Raw genomic sequence first — 22,714 nt, 5'->3', positions numbered from 1 at the left:
TCTTTGATTAAATACACTCTCACAACTGGTTGAGCCAAAGAGAAACACAGGAAAGCAGCATATGATCTTACACAGATTTTTCCAAACACCAAAGTGTGTCATGATTTATAAAGTGTTTTGGTATGTAACACAAATGGAAGCCGTTAGGTTCAAAATTAGCAATATGAGCCTTCTGATGTTCTGAGAAACTTTTCTCTCCTTTTTAGTGCCTTGCATACTACTCTTAGCACTGCAGCTAAATTTTTAAGATTACCAATTACCACTGATTTTCACAGGAGATGCAGACATGCTTTCCAAGCCAGTATTTTCAAAACCTTGGGCAGGCATTAACTAGTCACTTGCTTAACATTCAGCTGGGTAAATTAAATTAATGGTCAATACAACATGTTCATGAGGATTTTTCATAGCTGGGGTTTGACTCTGCCTCAGTTGTCCAGAGGCAGCCAGAGGTTACGGTCTGATGAATGGGTTGGCTGAAGTGTTAACTCTGGATTGGGTGCACACCCTGAGAGTGCATCCAGTGTGTTAATGCTGCTTTATTGAAGTCACTGCTTCCCAGGCTTAAAAGATAACCACACGAGTAGCATTACTTAAGCAAGAAGGCAAAGACTGAAAAAACCAGTGTGATCTTTCTGCCATGCAAAAAGAAGAACCCAAATGATTTTGTCTTCCTCCCCTTATCCCCATAGTTAGAGAGAGAATGTCCTGAGGAACTGGATTTAGTGGAGATTAACAGAGTCATCAGAAATGTGTGTGCATTGGTGCTCCCAGGCTGTGGGACCTGCCAGACCACTGGGGAAGCTGCAGGGAGAAGCATTCCTCAGCTTAAGCTCTGAGCCTTGAAGATCCTTCGTGTTGCATGGAGATGGAGGCTGTGCAAAAAAATTTAAAAAATTAACTCAATCAGTGACCTGAATTTGAGAAAGAACTAGAAATTGTGATGCAGAGGAACTGTGCTCCTGTCCCAGTCAGGGCCAACGCTGCATCTGCCTCTCTGGGCAGTACAGTCTGGGCACTGTGTTCACGTGTGTATCTTTGACAAAAACAAAACAACAGAAAAGGAGCTATGTCTTGCTAAATGCAGGTGCTTTGTGTGCAGCTTTGTGCTAAGTCCTCTGCTGATTTGGTCTCTAGTGTGAAAATCCCTTCTCTGGATACGAAACTGAAGAGGCAGAAAGATGCACAGATACACAGAAAAGTGCTGGCATGCACCGTTTTGGACTCTGGCCTTAGGAATGTGTGTCTAAATCCGTTCTTCTAGATCCCATCTTCGTTTGGTTTTCAGAACTTCTTTCCTTAAGAGCTAGTTCCTATGTGGAGTTTTAATGCTGCTTACTGAGAACAACTCGTTTCTCAGTATTTCTCCAGGTTAGCAACTGTTATAATTGCTGCAGGGATGCCGTTTAGCAGTGAATGGGAGGCAGTGAAGTGACAGTTGTTCTGCATGCCAGCCCTTCTCTTACACACAGAGGCTCACTTAGAGTTCTGCAAGAGAAGGGGGAAAGGCCGAGTAACAGTGCTGTGATTTTTTTTTTTTGTAGTGCATGCTGCTCACTCCTTGTTTTCCTTCTGATAACACCAAGGTATTTATATGCAAACAAAAGGTCCTCTTGCCTACTCAGCCTCTTCCTCCTCCTCCTATCTGATTCTGTCAGCAGAGTTGCAAAAGCACGACCGTGAGTGCTAAATGAATAAGGTTAAGGTTGGACTGAAAAAAAAAATCTCTTCTTCACATAATGTGCACACCTCAGGGGTAGTGGGGGGGGGGGAGAAGTGAAAATCTAGAAAAAATTCAAAATCAGGCATCACAAAACACTTTCTTAAAAATTAATCACAGTCCTTTCTTTTGAGAATTAATCTTCAAGGGAAGTAGTGTTTTCAGGACCTAAATTAACTAATTTGTTCATAGCAGGAAAGAGACAATATTGAATAGTCTAAAAATTGCCCATTCAAGCTGCGTCAGAGAAAGATATAAGAAAGAAATACTGTAATTTATTAAGGAATAAGCCAGCTCACAAATAAGCCTTTTTCTGAATGTCCATTGTTTGGTTATCCATACACCTGAATAACAAGAGTTTAAATCTTTTCTGAAATTGCATTCATGTCCTCAGAAGCTCTGCACAGTGTCAAACACACGTGTGTTTTCATGAACACACAGCATTTGACTCCATATGCTCTATGTTTATTATCTGCCAGAGTGGTGTGAGACATCTAGAGTTTGCAGATTTTTTCAGGGCTTCACAGGAAAATTTTTGGCACTTTGCATTCCCTAATGTCATTTTCTGTGAAATTGCTGAAGAAGGCTTCTCCCACTCCTCAAATTAACAGTGTGCCCGTGTCTGCATTTCTGCACCATGCTGTCAGTGCTTAACTGGTTAACCCCAGTCATGTGGGGAAAAGAACAAATCAAAATCACATTAATAAGCAAAGCATTTTAGAAAAGTAGTTTTGCACTTGCAACTTGTTAAGAAGAAAGGAAAGACTTGGGAATGTCAACTTGCTTTGCACTAATATGCATCTATTAGCTTAGTAATTTCTGTAATGTAGGAATTATAAAAACAGGGAAAAGCTAAGGCAACCTGAAAAGTTAAGTTACAAGGTATCTTTTCTACAAAACATAGTTCACTATCCTTCCCTCATGTTCATGTTTGCTTCCTACAGTCTTACTTCTCCAGTCTTTCTATTCACTCTGCTCCCTGCTGTCTCCTGCTCATAGGCATGCACACTTTGATCTGGAGCCTGAGAGGCTTATAAACTGTGCAGTCCTGTTGCAATCTTGATTTTACTCCTGTACTCTGTTTACCAAGAAATCTCCCTTACTCTGATCTAATACTGAACAGCATTTCCAAAAAATGCTATTGCTGCTACAGTTGGCAAAAACAGCTTTCATGGGTACTTATTTGTGACACAGTGAGTTTAACTAAAGAGAGGGTGTCCAGGCAAGTGTTTCCTAGTAGGATAGAGTATATTGCATCAGAGATGCTCAACTTCAGACAAGTCCAGGCACAAGAACAGTAGGTCCAAATGATGGATTTTAAAAATGGCATTCCGGCTTTTGAAAGTTGGTTGTGAGTCAGTCTTCCCAGGAGAGCAAAAACTTGAGATGATTTGGAAGTTACGATACAAAAGAATGAAGGAAAACTAGTTTGGACTTTGTAAATCAAGCACATCTTGAAGCATTGGAAGAATGGAAGAGAAATTACTTCACAGAGACACTCATTGTGATTGTCTGAGTTTTTGTGAATGGAAGTGGTGCATGAACAGACAGACCTATAAATCTGGATTTCTGCAACAGATAAGATATCCTTCAGAGAGCTGACTGAAATTTGCCAATATACTGGGGAACACTACTATGAAAATTTTAATTAAACAACTTGGTGAAAAAGTATTTCAACTCCATTTTCACAATATCTACATAATCAAGTGTATGGGGATTCCAGTAGATTCAGTTAGTTCCTGGGGGGACCAGCATTGTATGCACACCATCATGTTGTCACTTTGCTTGTACATTGAATCCCTTCCCTCTCCTGTCTGTTTGTATTGTAATGTCCTCCAGGCAGGGACTCCTCCATATTCAATGTTTTATACTACCTGGCACATCTCTGAGCCGTGTAAAGAAGCCATTAGATGTTACTAAGTATTTCTGTCACAGGTGGTATCATTTGATTTTCTTTCCCAATACTTATTTAGGTTGCTACACCTTACCCCTTCAAAAGAGATGGCACTGTTAGTGGGACTGAGAGGGGTAAGTTTCTCACTTCTTCCTGATGTCACAGCTCCACAGCCAATCCCAGCTCAGCTCTGGGACTCACAGCTGCAGCACACAGTGCCACTCTCAAAAGACGGGGTCCCCTTTCCCCTTGCACATTTGCAGTAGTTCGTTTGCGACAGCAAGCACAGGGATGGCCATCCTTCCTGTGGAAAAGGAAGGGTGGAAAAGACAGAAATCCTGAAGATAGCTTCACTGCTGGCAAGGTCACTAGGTGTACTTGCACAATAGGTTTAAATGGTATTAAGAATTGTGAATCTGTGATGATTCCAGTTACCCATCGTTCCTAGGTAGGCAGTCTCTCCCACTGCACCTCTAGCATGGCAAGAAACCAAAAAAGCAGGATGAGAAAGAACCTCCATGTGATTTATCTCATCCATTTGTTTTCCTTTTCATTCAAAGCTTGATCCTTTACTGGAACTGTGTAGGTAAATTATTTGTCTCTATTGACATTGCAGTAGTTTTTACGGCCCTGGAAGCAACCTTTTCTCAGTGACATCATCAAGATTAAACTCAAGTAATATAGCAAGCCCATGTATTATTTTCCAGTGACATGACACATGTTCTATAACAATACTAGCTGAAGCATTTTCTCCCTTCTCTGTTACCACATCCACCTGTTACTCTTTTTGCAATTTGCCACCTCCCTGCCAGTTGTGTTGACCTACCTGTTAGAGCAGTTGTGCTCTTAATCTGCTCAGAAAGCTGATCTGGCAGAAACCAATGTACAAGTGTACTTAAATATCTCTCACGAAGATCACAGCATAGCTCCTCCACCAATTGCACTGGCACATCAAAGTGATGGCCAGAAAACATTACGAAGTCAGCACTGTCATGGAACACTACATGTTGTACAAGCTGTCGCCTAGAATGAGCTAGTTTGAAGGACACAATAGTCATTGCAAACATCCCAGCACCGAAATAGAAATTATCATCTTTGTTCTAGCTCCTTCATACCAGACAGAATAAGAGAAAGGGATTCCAATACACCCAGTTCAGGAGAGGGGCTATCTCCTTCAAGCACAGTACTCCAACAAGACACCTCTGAAGCCAGAGAGGAGAAACTAGAAGTGTGTATTTCTGAGATCTGAGGCTGTCATGGAGAGGTAGCCATAGGTCACAAAGTGTGTATCTGCACAGCAGTCAGAGTTGTCTTGGTTTCACAGCTGACCAAGAGTTGGCTGAAGCCATAGTACTGTCAGACCTCAGCATGAGCTAGCTACTGTGCTGAACATGCAGCTTATGCCCATGTTGTGTTTGGCACCTCAGGGAGCTAGTTCAGATGGCATCCTAGGGATGACTTCAAGTGCTGCAGCCATGCCTCTGACTGCAGGGTGCCACATGTCTTTGAGACACACAGCACAACATCCTAGCTACAATCTGACAAGGATCTGACACGATTTTGCATGCTGTACCAATTAATAAATTTCATTTATTATTACTTGAACAGTATTTTCAAGTGGTCCCAAATAGAAGCAGTAGTGCCTCAACTTCATGAGACTTGCATAGAAATAATAAGCCACTTTTTTGGGGGGCCCCAGTATGAGAAATTAGTGGGTATGCTGACTAGCTTCAGAGCAAGCAGGAGTTAAATGCTGGAGAGGAAGCAATTCTCAAGGCTGCAGCAAAGATAATCATCATAATTTATCATCTGATAATCAGAGAGCACACTCTTAATTTGTTCTCATTATCAATGTATTTCAAGCACAAGTATCTTAGTACAAGAGGCCTTTCTGTGCACAAGTTGCGCTGGAAAGCTAAAGGGTTCCATATGAATGTAATGCAGTTACTTCTTCTCCTGCATGGGTGATGTGTTGTAGTGCAGTTTGGAGTCCATCTCAGTGTCCTCCTTGTCTCCAAAATGTGGAAAAGGACCTCCAGCATCTAAAGCTGTTGTTTTAAGCACTTGACCTTTCTCTAGAACAGCAGTGTGTTCTTGGAGAAATGACTGACAATTTATAAGAGCTGTAGGGATTTGGTTCATTAAGGAACCATCAAGAAATGAAGCTAAATCTGGAGTTTTTAATCATGTCAGGACTCTGGTTTGCAGCATCTTGGGAACAAGAAATGTCTGCAGCGTTCTAAGAGTGAGCTTTTACCTTTAAAGATGTGGTTCAGAACTAAACATGCTATACAGTCTGCAAAGTTGTAATTTGCACCGTTTCCATCAGTAATTTAATGTTTAATGTCACCTGAAGGCAAGTCTTCACATAAAGCTCAGAAGAACTTGTATACTGGTGGATTGCAGCGGCTGTTATAGCCCTCCTGCATTAGGACTCTGAAGGAGAATGCATGCATAAGCAAGAGATCCAAAAGCAAAACCAGCTACAGTAGAAGTATGCCATACTTTTACCATGTGCTGTTGGTAAATTTTTGTCTACAGTGATTTGCTTAATGGTTACAGGCAAAGCAAGCCATGATTCTGGCTGTGCTGCCAAAATCTGCAAGTACAACTGCAGCTTACAAGTGTTGGAGCCTCAGTGCAGAGGAAGCCAAAAGACAACATCTTGCTGTTACAGCATAGACTGTTCTGTAGTGGAGCTGGCCTCACATTCCCTGGAAACAGCCTGGAAAACATGCCCTTTGTATACATACTCCCCCCTCCCCAGCTCTCACAGTCACAGTTGAGTTAGGAAACAAAGTCCCAGCCAAAATTCCTTATTGGAAAGGGACCCAACTGCTTCAGGATGTGAGCCTCTGAGAACAAAATTTCCTTGTAAGAAAAAGGCAGCTTCTTAATACGGAGGATTACAGTGTCTTGCAGTTGTTGGTGGTGTTTTGTTGATATGTGAAACTGAGATTTCAAAACTTTTCCACTTGATTCAGCTGTACAAAAAGGATTTACTAATCTCTCTCTTACAAAACGGTAGGATCTCTCTAAGTTTGCAACCACTGGAAGATTGAGGTGACGTAGCTGATGGGAGGTTAAAGTGATAAATTGCTGAAAGTAACCATCTTAATTTTAGGCAGGTGTATTCACTGCAGCTAGCAACTCTTTCTTCAGGTTTTCACATCTTTCAGGAACGTTGATCAGGTGCCTAAAACCTGAGCTTTCAGTTCCATCACCAGTATTAGTGCTACGTCCTGTTAGCACGGTAATAATCTGAACACCCCGTTCCACTGTACGACAATTAGGCAGCAGGGAAAACACTTAAGTAAAACCACATGTAGGTCAAGGCTACCGAGATCAATTTATTTCTAATTACTTACAAATCTTTAACACCCCAGCCAGGGAGCAAGGCCATATTGGGTTAAAAGAAAGAAACAGCACATATTGACCATGCATTCTAATATAGAGTTGGGTTGTTTACCTTTAAATTAGTGTTGCCGGGATGCATCAAATAATTGATACAGAGAGCGGGAAGGAAAAGTAGATGTTAAGAATGTAAAGATGCTCTGCATTTGGCAAGTTGTAAAGAGGAGCAGAATAGAGTTCCTGAATTCAATCCCTCTTATAAGAGATTTAGTGTATGGGCAGGCATTCAGTGACTTTGTTCCTCACATCTATAAAACAGATGTAACAATCTAATCTGTTTGCAGTTGAAAGGCACTGTGTAATGTAAATGTGCAAGTATTACTAATAGTAAGTATCAGCAGTGGCCATAACCAATACAGAAAAACCATAAAGAATGTTTATTAGACCTTATTTTTTGACCTGGATTAAGACAGATTGATTTGAAACAATAATGAGTTGCTGAGAAGAAAATTGAAGTTTTTATAATCCTTTGACTTCTACTGGCAAAACTGTTTTCTTCTGGCAGCATTGTCTTTTGAGCTAGCTACTCTATGACATTGTTAGGGCTCAGCTACTTTTGTTTTGGATATAGTTTTTGCACATACAAGGAAATACACAACAGAAGACATTTCTTTCAGCTCCTTTTGGAATGGCGCAGTAGGAAAGCAATGTCTGCTCCATGGACAACAGCCAAAAATTGGTTGAGAAGTCAGCAGTGGATTAAGACTATAACTGGGAGCAGATTGAAACCAACATTTCCCCATTCCCCATTCCACTGCCACTGCTTGTGTTGCACAAACTGCTCTGGTAGGAATATCATAGTCACCTACCTTCTGCCTCCTGGCACAGCACGAAGCAAAGAGGGGGTCATCTGCGAGTTCTTTCCTGTGTGCAGCAAATGTGGTGGCAGCTAAGTGTCTGCAGTGGCCAGATGCCATTATGCTGTCCATGGCTCTCTGAACTGCTGTTACACTCTGGCCTTCTCTGAATGTGGTACCCAGATGCAAATGCCAGCCTTCACTGTGCCCTGGAAGTAGACCTCTTTTGAGGCTTCTATGAAAGTTTTGCAAACAACATGAGAGGAAGCCAGAGCTGTTTGCAGAGTTCTTGAAAGCTCTTGGACGTAACTCATGGAATAAGTGCCTAAAAAACCTGCTGGTCTTTTCTTCACCTCTGTGGTTGCTTGCTTCTTTAGTAGTTTTTCCCTTTCAGAACCTCAAACCCTGACCACTTCAACAAACATACCAGCACTGTTACCCAGACTGGTTTGTCCTGTCCTGTGTATTCTTTTATCAGGCTGCCTGTCAGCAGCAGGTAGACTGCTCCAGCATTATAACATTTTCTGACTGATCCCAAAATGGGGCCGCTCGGAGAGGATGGAGGGTTACATCCTAACGTCCACTCATTCTATAGGCTAGTTCTGTATGATTCAGTGCAAACAAAAGGGGAACAAGCGGCTGCTATAGGTCAAATACAGATCTCAGAAGAAATTCAGCACAGATCGCCACATGAAATCACTGGGGTTGCACTAGAGGCTTTATTCTGACATCAGCTACAACTCCAAGGACTTCAGGAATTGATCAGCAGTGTTCAGGGACTTTTCTGACTTGCTAGAGTGGGGGGTCTTAGGCATAGCTGAGTAATTTTGTCTGAGAGAGGTACTTCAGTTACTAACCTGTCTCTGCAACTAAAAGGGTTCGACTATAGAATGAGAAGGAATATGTTCTTCATTTTAAATTCTGTAGTGTGTGGCCTTTCCTCCCTCCTTTACTATTAACACAGACTTCAGATTTTTAGGGTTTTGTACAGGTGACTTCATCTGCCATCATTAATCAGTGAGCTGTCTCAGCCCAGCAAGCTAATTTAAAGTCATACTTGTGCATTTGATCAGCAAATGCAAACCATGCGTAATGTCAGCAGGTGATGGAACATGGGATTTTCACTTCAGTTCCAGAAAGGGCCATAGTTGCTTCCAGGAAGCTGAGCTTGGCACTGTGTGTGGGCAATTGAAAAGATTTATTTCCCTGGATGAGAGCTTAGAGCTTGACCATTCTAATTGAGCATTTTCCAATCAATATGTTTCTTACAGACTTTCCAATGGCTGCATTAGGAAAGCAATTTTATTTATTTTATGACCCTGAAGCTCCAAGGGGTTCGGGTGTGTCAGCTTTTCAGGGTCTGTGTACAGACAGTGAAAAGGGAAGGGCTAGGTCACAGGGCAGCACACACTAGCAAAGTCAGCATGGCAGAAACCCAGCACAGAGCTTCACTTTGTTTCTGCAGATGTCTGCATACATGAAGGCCTCAGGAGCGAGCACAGAGCATTACCTGCACTTTTGCTCTACCTCTAATACCCTGTTCAACAGGATACCAGGAGAAATAAGCTTATGTCTTTTATTTCAGATTACTACTGAAAAAGCTGTTTCACCCTCTGTTCCTAGCAGTGTAGGAGGCTTCCAAAGCCTTTTCATTATGGTTACAGGCAGTTTCAGACCTTTTCAAAGGACATGCAAGCCTTAGTTATGGTCTCTCTTCCTGCCCATCACACAACTCCTCTGTTCCCTATCTAATAATCTGTTCCTCAACAAGACCCTTAAAGGTGCATTTTCAGGTGCTTCCGTGCATTTCCCTTGTACCAGTTTGTACTCACTTCCCAAATAATTCTCTCTGAAGATTAGCCAGGATTAACCTTTTCTTCATTTTCTACCTTTGCTTATCTCTGAGGACCACTGCAGAAGCAGTGGCTATTCATTGCTGCTGGGTTGCAGGTATTGCCTCATCCTATATAGAGAGCTGGCTCTGCAGTACCTGAGTCAAGTGGCACCTGCTGGAAGGAGCAAGTGGTCAGGCACATCACTGCACACCAGACCTCTGTCCCCTACTCCTAACAGCAAGTACACAGACCACCAGCGATACAGCGTTTATCCTGTGGCAGGGCTACATCTTCCACCCGTATGCCAACGCAAGAGCAGTCCCAGAAGGCACTTACTTACACTGTCCATCTGCATGGGAACATGCCATAGCTTTCTGTCACCCATTTCCCTCCTCTGAGGAATTAGAAAAGCTTCCTGAGAAAGCAAGATCCTTAACCTTCCCGCCTTTACCTTCCACAGCGGTGAGAGTTCTGAAGAGCTGCTGAGCACCCTGTGGGTTGGAGCCTGCCAGTGCTGGGCACTATGGGGAAGGCACCTGTGGTAAGAGATCAGTGCAGCAGCTCCAGCAGAGAATTGCTGCTTCAGGAGGACCTCAGTGCCCAGCTTGGCCTTAAATTTGAAATGGCCTTCAGCACTGAGCTCAGCACAGCCCTTTTCAGGGAACAGCATGTCATGGATTGTTCTGTCAAGTTCGAGCATGATACCAGAACAGGGTCCCTGGCAGCAACAATCAGTATCTCTGAATAGGGAACCAGAGAGCAGCAGACCCAGCACCACAGGAATATTGAACCATAGTCATTTGAAGAAGCTGTGCAGCATTTTGCACTTTAAAAGCATTTCAGATGTTAACTGGCAAAGCCCCATGACAATTCTTTGCATTTTGGTAGACCAGCTTTTCAAAAAAAGATATGAGAGACAAAGGGACTTTTAAAAGGTGCTCTGGGAAAAGGATTTAAATCTAATCATATGGGGTTTTTTTTCAGACTGTGTTACCTTTACACAGAAATGAAGAAAAACACAACCTCTTGCCCCACTCCTGCTTGACATACACCATCATACTCAGAGCTACATATTATGCTTTATGGGACATGGAAAAATTTTGTTAATCGGTAACAAAAAAGAGAGCATCAGTTCCTAAAGAGTTAGTTGGTAGCAGACTTTCAAGTCTTCTGAACTTCCCCATCATCATTTTCCCACTAATGGCTCAAAGTACTGTGCTACAGACAGAACTGGCCTCCTTCATGCTGCCATTGATGATGCATCTGTCCCTGGGTATTCAGAAACCAGCTGCTGATTTGCATACACTGTCCCTTTTGCTGTTTGCCCAACCATGCTAAGTAGTTTTTGGCGTGGGAGTGCGAACAATTCTGTCTGCCCTGCAGAAAGAAGGGATAAATGAGAGGTCTGTCTTTACTCCCTTCTCATATCATCATCCTGCCTGCCAGGCAGCCAGGCGTGAGGGTGGAGAGCCTCGCTGAAGAGGAACAAAAAATTAGATGACATTTACTACGAATGGTGCTTCCATCACGCATGCTGTCATGTAGCTGTGTCCTCATATCGAAACTAAAACAGAACAGCAGCTCTCAGTGGTTCTCTACATCACATTTTACATTGGATTTGTGCCTTCAGATTGTTCCAAAACGAGTCAAGGTGAAAAGAGCCTGTGGTACATTATAGTTCACATTTTAGATGTATCTGTTACATGCACTGTACATAGCAACTCATACTGTAAAATACATACCTTGTCTTCCCAACCAAAGAAGGAGATGCTGAATATGAGTGCTTTGCAAGGTTCAAGGTTGGCTACATCTCTTCAAAAAACAAATTTGTAACCCCACCAAAACTCTGTGGTCAGATGCAAATATTGCTGGCTGTGTAGTTCAGTGTGCAGAAGGTTATACTAGGTGAGCAGAGCGCTCCTCTTGTTCATGCCTCTGTCACTTGGTGTAAGTGCTAAACATGTTTACTGGCTACTTTAAAGTGTAAATTACCTCATCAGCTCCTCTCCATTGTACTTGGATTTGCTGCTTGGGAATAGAAAGGAATGAAGTAGGGATTACTTCTGCACTCCAGATGGTTACCAGCTTGTGCCCTGCAGCATGAGAATTGATCATTCCCACCATTTATAAGGTAGCTAATGTAACAGGTGTTAGAAACAGGATTTCAGGTGAGGAATATGCCGCAGAAGTAGATAATCTCTTAAGACACCGGTGCATCAGCCTGTGGCATTAGAAAGGTGAGCACGAATTTTGCTCCCTGTTTAATACATATGAAGCTGTCAGCTTATAAACATGTCAATAAGTTACTGCATTTTACTCTGCTGGAGGTGGTGCTTGGAAACGGACAGAAGACAGAAAATGCACTGAATCTCACAGAGCCAGATTTAGATGGGTTACACACCTTTGTCTAACCTGCTTTCAGCTATTGAGTTCAAGGAGGTTTTGTTGTTTATTTTTACACTATAGAGATAAGGAGGCCACAGTTGGGAATGCTTGCCAGATTTCAACCAGCAGAGCAATGCCAGAGATGGGAGCGGAGACAGGTCTGACTCTCAGGTCAAAATTCACCCTGTGAAGTCCTTGGCAACGCTGGCCACCAAGAGGGCAGGCTGGGAGAAGGGCAGCTTCCCCTGTATCTGATCTGCACCTACTGAAAGCAGCAAAACCTTCACACTGATTTCAACAGTCAGTTCATCAGGCAAAACTCTGCCCTCATTTTGCAACACAGCTCTCATTTTCCCCATTTCATTCTGCTTGGTAAATATCTTTGTTAGTTGAAGACACTGCTTTTAGCTTTTGCAGAGAATAAAGCTAGGGAGATAAAAAGAGCCCATTTTCCTCCACTGTGTGCATGAGACTAAAAGAGAAGATGGAGAGGGGAAAATAAGAAACAGCGTCCAAAGAAGAAAAATAGTGTGAGCAGGATTAAGTTTTCTTTCATGGACAGTACAGGAAACCATTTTCAGGACCTACTGATAACAATGTACACTGTGCTGTAAAATCCCTTCAGCTGCAAAGCCAACCTTCTCATGACCTTGTTTTCACACAACCAAGTAGGTTTTTTTAAGAAAGGTCCAAGAAGGTGGCATTACAAGTTCAGCAGATGCTGTACTGCACATGAAGGAATTATTTTTTGAATGACAGTTTCTGAAGAACTTTTAGCAACACTGGTGTACACCCCTAGAAAAGCCTCCTGTGACTGAACTGGTTCAGCCTCACAAAACAAATGGGCATGCAGTGGGGACGTGTTTTTGAGAAACTAACTTCCCAGGAAAGCAGCAGTGCAGGAAGGGAGGGAAACAGAAGAAAAAGCAATCCATCTAGGAAAAAGCAGTTAACTTCTTTTATAGCACCTTATGTCTTCCACACAATGTAATTATTTAATTACGGTGTCACGTCACGGATGGAGAGATGTGGCTCATCCACCCACTCATTTTAGTGACAGCCAAACTGAATTAGACTGGCTGCTTGCTGATTCTTAGTAGTTTCAAGCCAAGTGGTCCGAGGTCATATTTTACTTTTCTCACAAGCTTCAGCGATGCTGCTGAAACCCAGCAGAGACCTGATTTGCAGTGTGAAGCTTTGGGTCTCTTTCAGAGTAGCCAGCACAGCTCGTGGCTTGTCCCAGTCTAACTTACCTGGCTGCTCTGGGTCTAGCACCTCTCTTTTAACACGGTACTTTTGCATTAGTTGGACGGATGGCAAAAGTACATTGTCACCAGCACATGGGAAATGTTGATCTGTGTTTGTACAGGGAGTGGTTTATTTATTACGTTGATGTATATATAAGGGAGCACACACCTCATGTGAAGTTATCATACAACTCTGTCCTTGTCAACCTGATTTTCCCAGTGATGTTTTCTTTTGTTTCATGCCTCATCTTGTGAAATGCACATCAGAAGTCTGGTTAGATTTCTACACAACAGTTCTCCTTTGGGCAATTTATGACTTGCGTGGCATGGCAAAGAGGGAGGCAAAAGAAACCACACAAGAGTATTTCAAGCACTCCTCAGATGGTCTTTTAAAACCCTTTTGTATGTTGTAGTCTGGCTGCATCATGTCTTACTTCTTTCTCTTTTAGCTATAGTCAATGTGCATGCTGCCTGGGGTCTGGAGTGTATTTTCTGCAGGAATAGCTCTGTATTCAGCAAAAGATGAACCTCATTCTGGGATTTCAGATGATGGTTTCCATGTCTCTGAGCAAATCTGCACCTCACCTCAGTTCAGGCTCTTCAGAAAGAAAGGTCCTACAGAAAGCTCTGACCCAAATAAGCAGACCCTAATTCATAGGGGAAATAGAATTCAAATATTTCATAAATAAATAATTTCTACTACTTGTTTCTGTGTGGCACATAATACAGTGCAGTTGAAAGCCAGAGGAAATTCTTGCTACTGCCATGCAGAGGTCCCTTCCTTAGGTCAACTCTGATCCTTTCTCAGGCATGATCTCAATTCCTTTTCTGACAGAGGTTCAGTTCTGTATGCAGCTGTGATTCTGGGACTTTCCAAAGCCATTGTTTGGGAATCTGGCATAGCCGAAGAATGCAATTCACTGCATGTTACCTCTTGCTAAAACAGAAAAAAAGAGTTGCCTATCTGTTAAAGAAGTAAAAACCAAACCAAAACAGGAGTGGTACAACTCTCCCAGGTTTCTTTTAGTGTTTGGTAGGAAGAGGGTAATCAGATCTCAGAGAATGGTGTGCCAGGAAGGAAATTTCTTCCCATGTGCAGCATACAATCAGCCAGGTGCAATACAAGGAAGGGAGGTTCATCTTCCTCTGAAGCATAAGGTACTAGCTTCTGCCAGAGTCTGTGTACCCGAGAGCTGATCACATTCAGCAAATTTTATGTTCCTATGCACAGTGGGTAAGCTTTGTAGCAAGTCAAACAATGAGTCATCTCACCAGGGGAAAAAAAAGAGAAAGCTTTTATCACCCAGTGGATTGGAGATAATCTCTCTACTTGGGTAGTTTCCTTCTATCAGGGGAAGGAAACTATTTAAATTTGTCTGGAGAACAGATATTGAATTGTCTTACCTCCAAAGCTTCTCTGCCTGGGCCCAATAAAGACAAAATTTTGATGGTAACTTTGTTGGGCCCCTGTGAGTAAACACAATAGCCTAGGCTCTATCTGCTGTACGAGCTGGCTGGGAGAAAGGGAGTGCCAGATTCTCCTCGGCACCCTGGAAAATCTGTGCCCAAACCAATAGATATCCCTGCTATTTTGCCATAAAATTATATATCCCCTTCTATGGACAGAGTTACATTGCTAATATTTTATACAGGAAACACAGTGCTAAAGGTGCCACAGTCTCAGTACTGGTTTTCCTCTGTAGTGCGGGAATAGCATCTGCTAATGTGATGGCATCTGGAGGAGGAGTGGGCCTGTCTGAATACGCCTCTCTCAACCATACATGGACTGATAATGGCTTACAGACACATTGTTACAGAGGCTGTGTTAAGCAGCCCTTCCTTACAGACCCCAGCTCTTTTGCATCTGACAACTTCTTGTTATTTTTCATCCATAAATTTACAAGGGGTGTGAAGAGAGAGCACACTTCTCTTCCATGAAAGGATACACACCAAGGATGGATGGGGCCAAGGACTTTGCCTGCTGCCTGCTCTGCACATTACAAGGAGCAGTTGGAGGAAAACCCCACTGCACAGTGGAAATCTGAAATGAAATAATTTCTTAGGAGCTTTTTTTCAGGATGCTGAGGCAGTTCTTGTTTCACAGTATGTCACAGATAAACCAAGGTGCCTAAGCTAATGAAGTATTTCACAGTCCAGTGCTTAGAGTAATTCTGCATCAATACGACATTCCTCTCCTACACTTTCCCCTGAGACTTTGTACATTATGGTGTGGGAGGAAAGGGGGGTTCACTGACACTTACCCACATTCCTCTGCCTTGCCTCAATTTGGTAACACAATCACGGTCTCTTCCTGCCACAGGTTTGCAGCCCGTTTACTGGAGCAGGGAGGATGTGGCACAGTGGCTCAGGTGGGCGGAGAAGGAGTTTTCCTTGAGGCCGATTGAGAGCAACACTTTCGAGATGAACGGCAAGGCTCTGCTGCTCCTGACCAAAGAGGACTTCCGATACAGGTCTCCTCATTCGGGTGAGAATTTTTTACAGAAGCTGTGATTGAAAAGAGAGAGGAAGCTGCAACAAAAGCTGAACAGGGTCATAGGAGGAAACGGTCGCCTTTATTGGAGTAGACTGGGAAAGGGAGGGGAGACAGAGGACGGGGACACTTGTATGAGGCAAGGACAAAAAGGACAGAGAGGGAATGAAATCTTGATACACCTGAGTTGTCGGCATATTTGAGCGCAAATCCAAATTCAAACCTCCAACCTGTTTATTAGGTGAAACTCCCTGCAGAGCTCCCAGAAAGCAAGCTTCTCTGGCAGCATTTTGTGACTTCCAGCTCTTCCCTGTTAAAGGCTTATCTGTTCACAGACCCAACTACAGCAGCAAGTTAATCAAGTTAATCTTTAAGCAGCCTGTATTTGCATTTTGCCTCACAGTTAACTTGGCTGAGGTGCTGCTAAAAGCAACTGCAAAACTCCTCCCTTGGGGACTTTGCCTCTATTTAACAACCCCTGTGGGTTTTGCCTTACTTTACCGTATTCTCTCATGTGCTGGAATCCAGCCCAAGGCACAGCACAGACAGATGTGTGAATCAGTCCTGCCTATTGCTCAAATTATGTCTTCACTTACTCACAAAGAAGATTTAGAAATGTGCATGTTGCCTGCCTGTATTTATATCTCCTGCAGTCTGTCTGCTCCAGTTTTACAGTCAGAGTAAGCATCTGCCCTCCTTTGTCAGGGGTGTTTAACTAAATATGAGTTGTGAGCTTTTTTTTGTGACCATACAAGGTACTCCTGTTAAATATAAAGGCTTGTAATTCAATCACCATAGGTGATCAAAGAGCTTGGACCAAGCGGTGACAGAATTGCTGTGAGGAGGCTTCTAGTGCGAGGCTCACTAGGTGCTGAAGTACAGCTGATGCTGCTTGGATCCAGCTGATAATCAAGCTGTGGCAGTAATTCTGCACCAGCCTGCTTGGTGAATCTCCCCAGCCATCCTCCTGCAGAATCTACCTCGCAAATTGTTGCTTATATGTAGTGCATATGAAGTTTTTTAAGCATGTGCTTATTTTGTATGGAAGAAGAGGCCAAACATTAGCGCCTGTTGTCAGTGAGAACTGATGCCAAGAAATGTCTTTTTTTTTTTTTTTTTTTTTAATTCTGGTACTCCACTTGGAATCATTTTCCTAAAAAATTAGCCCTGCTTAAAGCAAAAGGAGTGTTGAATGCAGGGATGTGGGTGAGGACTGCAAGGGACACCTTTATGTATGTTGTGTGCAACTCCCCTTACTATACTTTCCTGCGTGGAAGTTATGAAGGTATATTCCCCTTTTTGTGTTGTGAGGGCACTTGAAATGAGCAGGATTGAAAATGTTTGTAGGCTAGAAATAAAGTGTTCCCAGGGAAGAGCCTCTGACTTGGAAAGTCTTACTTTATGCAGAAGGTTAAGCAGTTATTTACCTAAATTTAGAATGAAATAACCAAACTAAAGGCCTCCTCCCTTGCATTTTCTCTCTTTCTTCTCTCTGTGTGTTCCCCATAATAAACCTTGATAATAAACCTTGTAGAGAATATCTGAGTAAGTCCTTAAAAATTTAGATGACTGTAGGTAGGACATTACCTCAGTATTTCCCAGAAATTAACTGTCTATGAAATTTAAGAACTGTGAAATAATGTTTGCCATAGAGGCATTAAGTTTTCCAAGACTGAAGCTAAATGAAAGTTGTATTGTTTCCACTCATGGTTAAACCAAGAGAACCTCATCCACTGCACACAGTCCAAGCAATAAAATGGGCTCACAGCCCCACAGATGTTCTGTTCAGGCTGGCCAGGGAAGGGGGACAGCAGAGGAGGGAGAGAATGAAAAATGCTTTTCACCATCTTAGCTAGCATTACTACACCTGGGTGATGCAGAAGTGTAACTATTTTGTTAGCTAAAAGAAAGACAGACAGCTTTATGGACATTTTCACTACTCTGTCAGGCCAAATCAAAAGAGGTACAAATTTGCTATCTTATTGCTTGGAGTGTTACAGCACTAGTTATGATTATGCCACTATTGTATTCAGTTATGGAAAGTATGTGGTAAAATCACTTTTTAGACTGCCATGTAACTGGGTTCTTGAGGCTTTGTTTTTAATTGAATTTTCAGGTATTGCAATCACCTTTTAAAAATGCCCTAAAGTCACTGCTGAGACAGTAAAAGCAGCCAAGATGTTAAAAATAAAGGAAGCCGAACTATGGAAAGCAGTATGGCTTTAACTGTTTCACACCAAGCAACTAAACTTGTCCACAAATAGAATATTGGCAGTTTATAGAGACAAGGAACAAATGATGCGCAGCTTACAATCTTGTAGAAACAACTGCTAAAAAAATCCCCACATGCTTGAGATAACTTTCCCAGAAAATATGTTTTCTTAAGTGAAACCCAAGTTCCTTTTCAGTTAATATGTTATTGCTGCAACCTGTTCCTCTGTAATATGAGCAGTGACAAACAGAAGAGAGCAAGCAGAATTAAAAGTCAAGAGACTTCCTACCCTGTGATGTACATTTTCACTTTGAAATGTTCAACCAGTTACACCAGACAAAATGTGTAAGTACCTGTGTGTTTTATGTAGATGTTGTTGGAAGAAGGGCATCAACACACGATGTGGTTTATAAAAGTCACAAAATAAGCAGTTAGTGCATTGGTCTTCTAGATATTGTGGTGGTCTGTTTCATTGAGGAAAGACAGAACAGTTACGATGCCAGGGAATGTTGTTCTGTTTTGCCACAGTCACACAGAGGTGTGATGTGCCTTTTTTTCCTTTCAGAGAAGAACGTTGCAAAGCAGTGAAATGTAGGATTTTACTGCAAGCATTTTTAGGTCTGAAAATAGCACCCAAGAGGCATGACTTCATGCATCAGATGGCTAAATGAGTCTTCTCATCAGTCATGTACATTTTTGTTTCCTTTTTCCTGCTGTTTATCTTTCAGGTGATGTTTTATATGAACTCCTTCAGCATATCCTGAAGCAAAGGAAAGCTCGTATGCTCTTCACACCTTTCTTCCACCCTGGGAACTCTATCCATGCTCAACCAGAGGTCATATTACACCAGAATCATGATGAAGGTAACTCTGTCTCATTCTTACAGGAGCTGCTATTAGAGAGGCAAGTAGAGTAAGGCTGTGAGGAATTATGCAAATTTCTTGCTTCAGTGTTACTTAAATAAAGCTACTCTCCTCCCTTTGTGTCCATAGCTTTAGAACAATCAAATGGTCTAGTGAGTGAACTAGACGTTCTCCATTTGTCTTCTATTATTTTGTTCTCTTTCCAAAGCCTCTTTAAAAGCTATGCCAGATACAGATTAAAAAGCAGAAAGTTTTATTGACCCCACTGATTCGTTTTTCCTCGCACCCAATTAGGTAGACAGGGTTGCTTCATGGACTTAGTATCCTGGAGATGCAGGTAAATGCAATTGTTTGCAGACCAAGGAAGAAGGCAGCCTCAGAGAGGAATATCTTACTCAAAGTCACTTCGGCTGACAATCTGAACATCGTGCCAGAGTTCCTAGAACTGAGCCCATCATGCTGCTCAGCTTTTGGGCTGGTTGAGCAACTCATATTGAGAGAAGGGGGTTTCTGCAGGTTTTCTCTCATTTTTACTATCAGAATTACTTGCTTAGGTCTGGTAGTATCCACACACACCATGACTCTCAGAGGTGATGAAGAAAGAATAGGTAAGTTTGGAATTTCATACTTGGGCTTCTTCTACTTGTTATTCGTACAGATCAAATTGTAAGTCTGCTGCTTTCAATAGAAAATTGAAGATTTATTTTCTTTAAAAATACACACACTAAAGTACTTCTTGGGTTTCTTGGGTATATAACAGAAAAATATAAAACCTAGGCCTCTTCAAAGGCCTTTTCAAAGCATCAGGCAGAATTCACTTTTTCAATTTAAAAAAATCTAGGAAAAAGTGGTGTTACTCCTTTTGTAAGTAAACAGAAGAGAACATAAGTGAGTTAGGATGTCACCCTAGTCTGTGCTAACTGGATAAAAGATGTACTAATGCTATTTGATATGCATCTATTTGAAGATTCAACATGGGATTGCAAGAGAGGGTTCAGGGGTACTGTCAGACCTGTATAAATTACCTATAGCCAGTCTGACCCTGCCAGAATCAAATGGCACCAGCAAAACTCTAAAATTAAGCCAAGAGCAGGACAACAGCAGGTGGAATAAGGACACTCCAAAGTCTTTCTACACAGGTGTGTAAATTATTTCAGCTTAGGTGAAGGCGCTACAGGTCAGGATGAGGTTCAATTAGCAGAGTTGTGCAAGAGAGTTGTCTAGTGTATTCAGTCACTTTCCAGAGACTATTAGTAAAATCTCAGTCTTTTCCTGAAGCTTGGCCTTCACCCATGTGTGTTCCCATTCTAAATTTCAAACTAGCTGCTCTTTCAGACACTCCCACCTTAAACATATGGAGCAGCTTTCACTAGAGAGGATTTCACAGGGATGATGAGTCAGCCTTTCAAGTGTATCACTTAAAACATAAGTCCTTTATAATGTAGCGATTAAGGAACAACTTTGATTTCTTCCTTACAACACTCTGGCTGCTGATAGTACCAGTGTTTTTGCTTAGAAAACTCTGTGCTATTACTTAAAACTTTTCTTTATAATGACAAAAAATAGTTCTTGGTTTGCTGTGAGAGGAACTTCAAAACAAGCAAAAGAAACTACAGTTTGCTGTCACAAGACTGAGCAATCAAAAAATCTCTATGCCAAGAATTTATAGGCAGGTGAATTTATTTATTTATGTATTTTAACATTACTTCTTCCTATTTCACAGAGTCACTTGGGAAAAACTAGCACAATTAAGTTTTCATTTTCCCTCAGCAAATTGCAACTTAGTAAAAAAAGGAGAATGACTGTGAGGAGCAGAACTTAACCCTGGCTAACTCACAAACTGTGACAGAGGGGACAGGTGTTAACTTGGCACAATATTGAGTGGTTAAACTTCATAGGTGAGGTGTTTTTTTTTTTAGAATCCCTCCTTACTCCAATGATCTTTTTCAATTTTCTGGGTCTTTTGCCTATTTTCTAATAGATTATACTTATGATCCTGCTTCTAAATGCTTTCATTTACATATAGTGGCTTTTTGCTAGGCTCAAACAAAGGGGGTTTGGCTGTTTCAAATTAATTGCAGTTCAGAATATCTCCAAGATGCATTAGCATTGCCTTGGAATGCTCTGTCCCTGTAGAGGGATGACCAGTGGAAAGTGAATTACCTACATCTCCATTGGTCTTTCTGAGGGAGCTCTGAGTCATTTGATGAGATGCCATACAGGAAGTTTACACTGTCATTCCCTGCACTTTTGTGGGTAAGCAAAGAGTGCCAGTCTTTGGGATTGTCATGCCAGCAATTGCTCCTTCCCCAAGTTAAGTGCAGCCCCACCCATCCCAATATGGATCAGATAGGTCAGCAAATTTCCTGGGAGGTGAATTTCCTTTCACAGCTTTCTTTTCAAGAAAAGAGTGTTGATCATTCTGAATGAAGAGCCAGATCGATGAGTGAATCTAGTGCTCCATGAAATGATATACCATGTGTGCTCAAACTACAGTCATCAGATTGTGCCAAGAAATGAATGATTAGGATTTTATTCTGCTCAGGGTCATTTGTGGCAGTGGAACTCCTTGGAGCTGAATTGGAATTGTTTTATGGCAAACAGCATCTTTGGCCATGAGGTGATTCTTTTGTTAAGTATTTAAAGAGAAAGATCTTGGTGGAAAGTGAACCTCTAGTGTGTACCCATTTGTGGTTTTTCCTCTTACTGCTTTTTAAAGAGTTCCTCAGTCTCTGCCTTCTCTCCACTCTGTCCAGGTTCAGTATCACCATGGTTTGGAAGCAGACAGAAAGGTCCGTTTCTTTTTGGAGCTTGTCAGAGCCAACTAACGTTTGCAGAGAGCTTGATGGAAAGCACAGCAAGGCATCCCTTTCTGCTTTAAAGATAGCTGCTCCCCTCTGCCAAGGCACTTTAAATAAGTAGGACAAACAATACAATGTTCTGGTCTATATTTACATGCCAAGAATGAGCACAGGGCATTTGAATATACCATGATGAGGGTGGATGGTCTGTAGAAGATAGGATGCTGAATAAAATTTGGGGGTTGATTTTCTTTCTATTGTGGCAAAGAAAGGAGACTTTAAGAAAAGACAGTCACAGAAGTACGTACAGTTGTAAGTTAATTCCTCTTTTATCTTCTTTCATTTGGGCTATTCCACATTATCTGGCCAGATTGTATTTAAAACTGCGTTTAAACAACAACAATATATAGTTCTGAAGTTTCATGTCCTCCAGCTGTTTCACTGTGAATGTCTTAAATAGCTCTACAAATGGATTTTTCTTGTCTGGGACCACAGGTGTGTGCAGTAAGTGTTCTGGAGCAATGTAGGTTCTGCCTAAAACTTCAGGTTTTCCTGTAGACTTTAGCATGAACAGACTGTTGAGTAGGGAAAAGGGTTGGTGCTATGTCACTGCCTTGCACTACATTTTCTCAGGACTTGAGCTTTTCCTGTTCACACCTTTCCCTTTCCCAATGCCTACCTGGGTTCCAGGGCAGTGGGAGCCCTGGGGTCTTCACTGTGGGCAATCTGGGGTCTTCAGCAGGTATCACTGCCTTGACAAGAGAGCAAAAGAATCCTTAAAGGATCAGAGAAAATGGAGTGAACAAACCAGCAGCCACAAATAAGCAGCTGCTCGTTTGAGCTTTTGACACGTACTTACGTATTCTTCTGTCATCATCCAAGGCTTTCAACAAACAGCACTGAAATTTGATCTTTGTTTTTCAGATAAAGACCTGTTAGTCACTGTGCTCCAGTGGTATTTTCCTCTTTGTCAGTAATTTCCCAAGTCAAAACTGATGGCCTTAACCTGAAAGTTTGCACTGGCAAACATTTTAATTTTGTGAGAGGATTGTTAGTAC

At 42.0% G+C, this 22,714-nt stretch overlaps 1 protein-coding gene across 8 annotated transcripts in view; it reads left to right on the top strand.

The window, feature by feature from the left end:
* The window catches only part of ETV6 (ETS variant transcription factor 6), a 130,892-nt gene that overhangs the window by 85,367 nt on the left and 22,811 nt on the right, over window positions 1–22,714 (top strand). For all 8 annotated transcript variants that reach the window (XM_039383835.1, XM_027722285.2, XM_027722284.2 and 5 more), the window contains 2 exons: window positions 15,610–15,774; window positions 18,721–18,855. In XM_039383835.1, coding sequence (XP_039239769.1) covers window positions 15,610–15,774; window positions 18,721–18,855 — 300 coding nt within the window. The remainder of the gene's footprint in view (window positions 1–15,609; window positions 15,775–18,720; window positions 18,856–22,714) is intronic.

The sequence above is a fragment of the Pipra filicauda genome, unplaced genomic scaffold (genome assembly GCF_003945595.2).
Source record: "Pipra filicauda isolate LSUMZ 115617 unplaced genomic scaffold, ASM394559v2 scaffold327_size997775_pilon, whole genome shotgun sequence".
In the NCBI taxonomy this organism is placed as follows: Eukaryota; Metazoa; Chordata; class Aves; order Passeriformes; family Pipridae; genus Pipra; species Pipra filicauda.
This window is presented reverse-complemented; position numbering and strand designations above follow the sequence as displayed.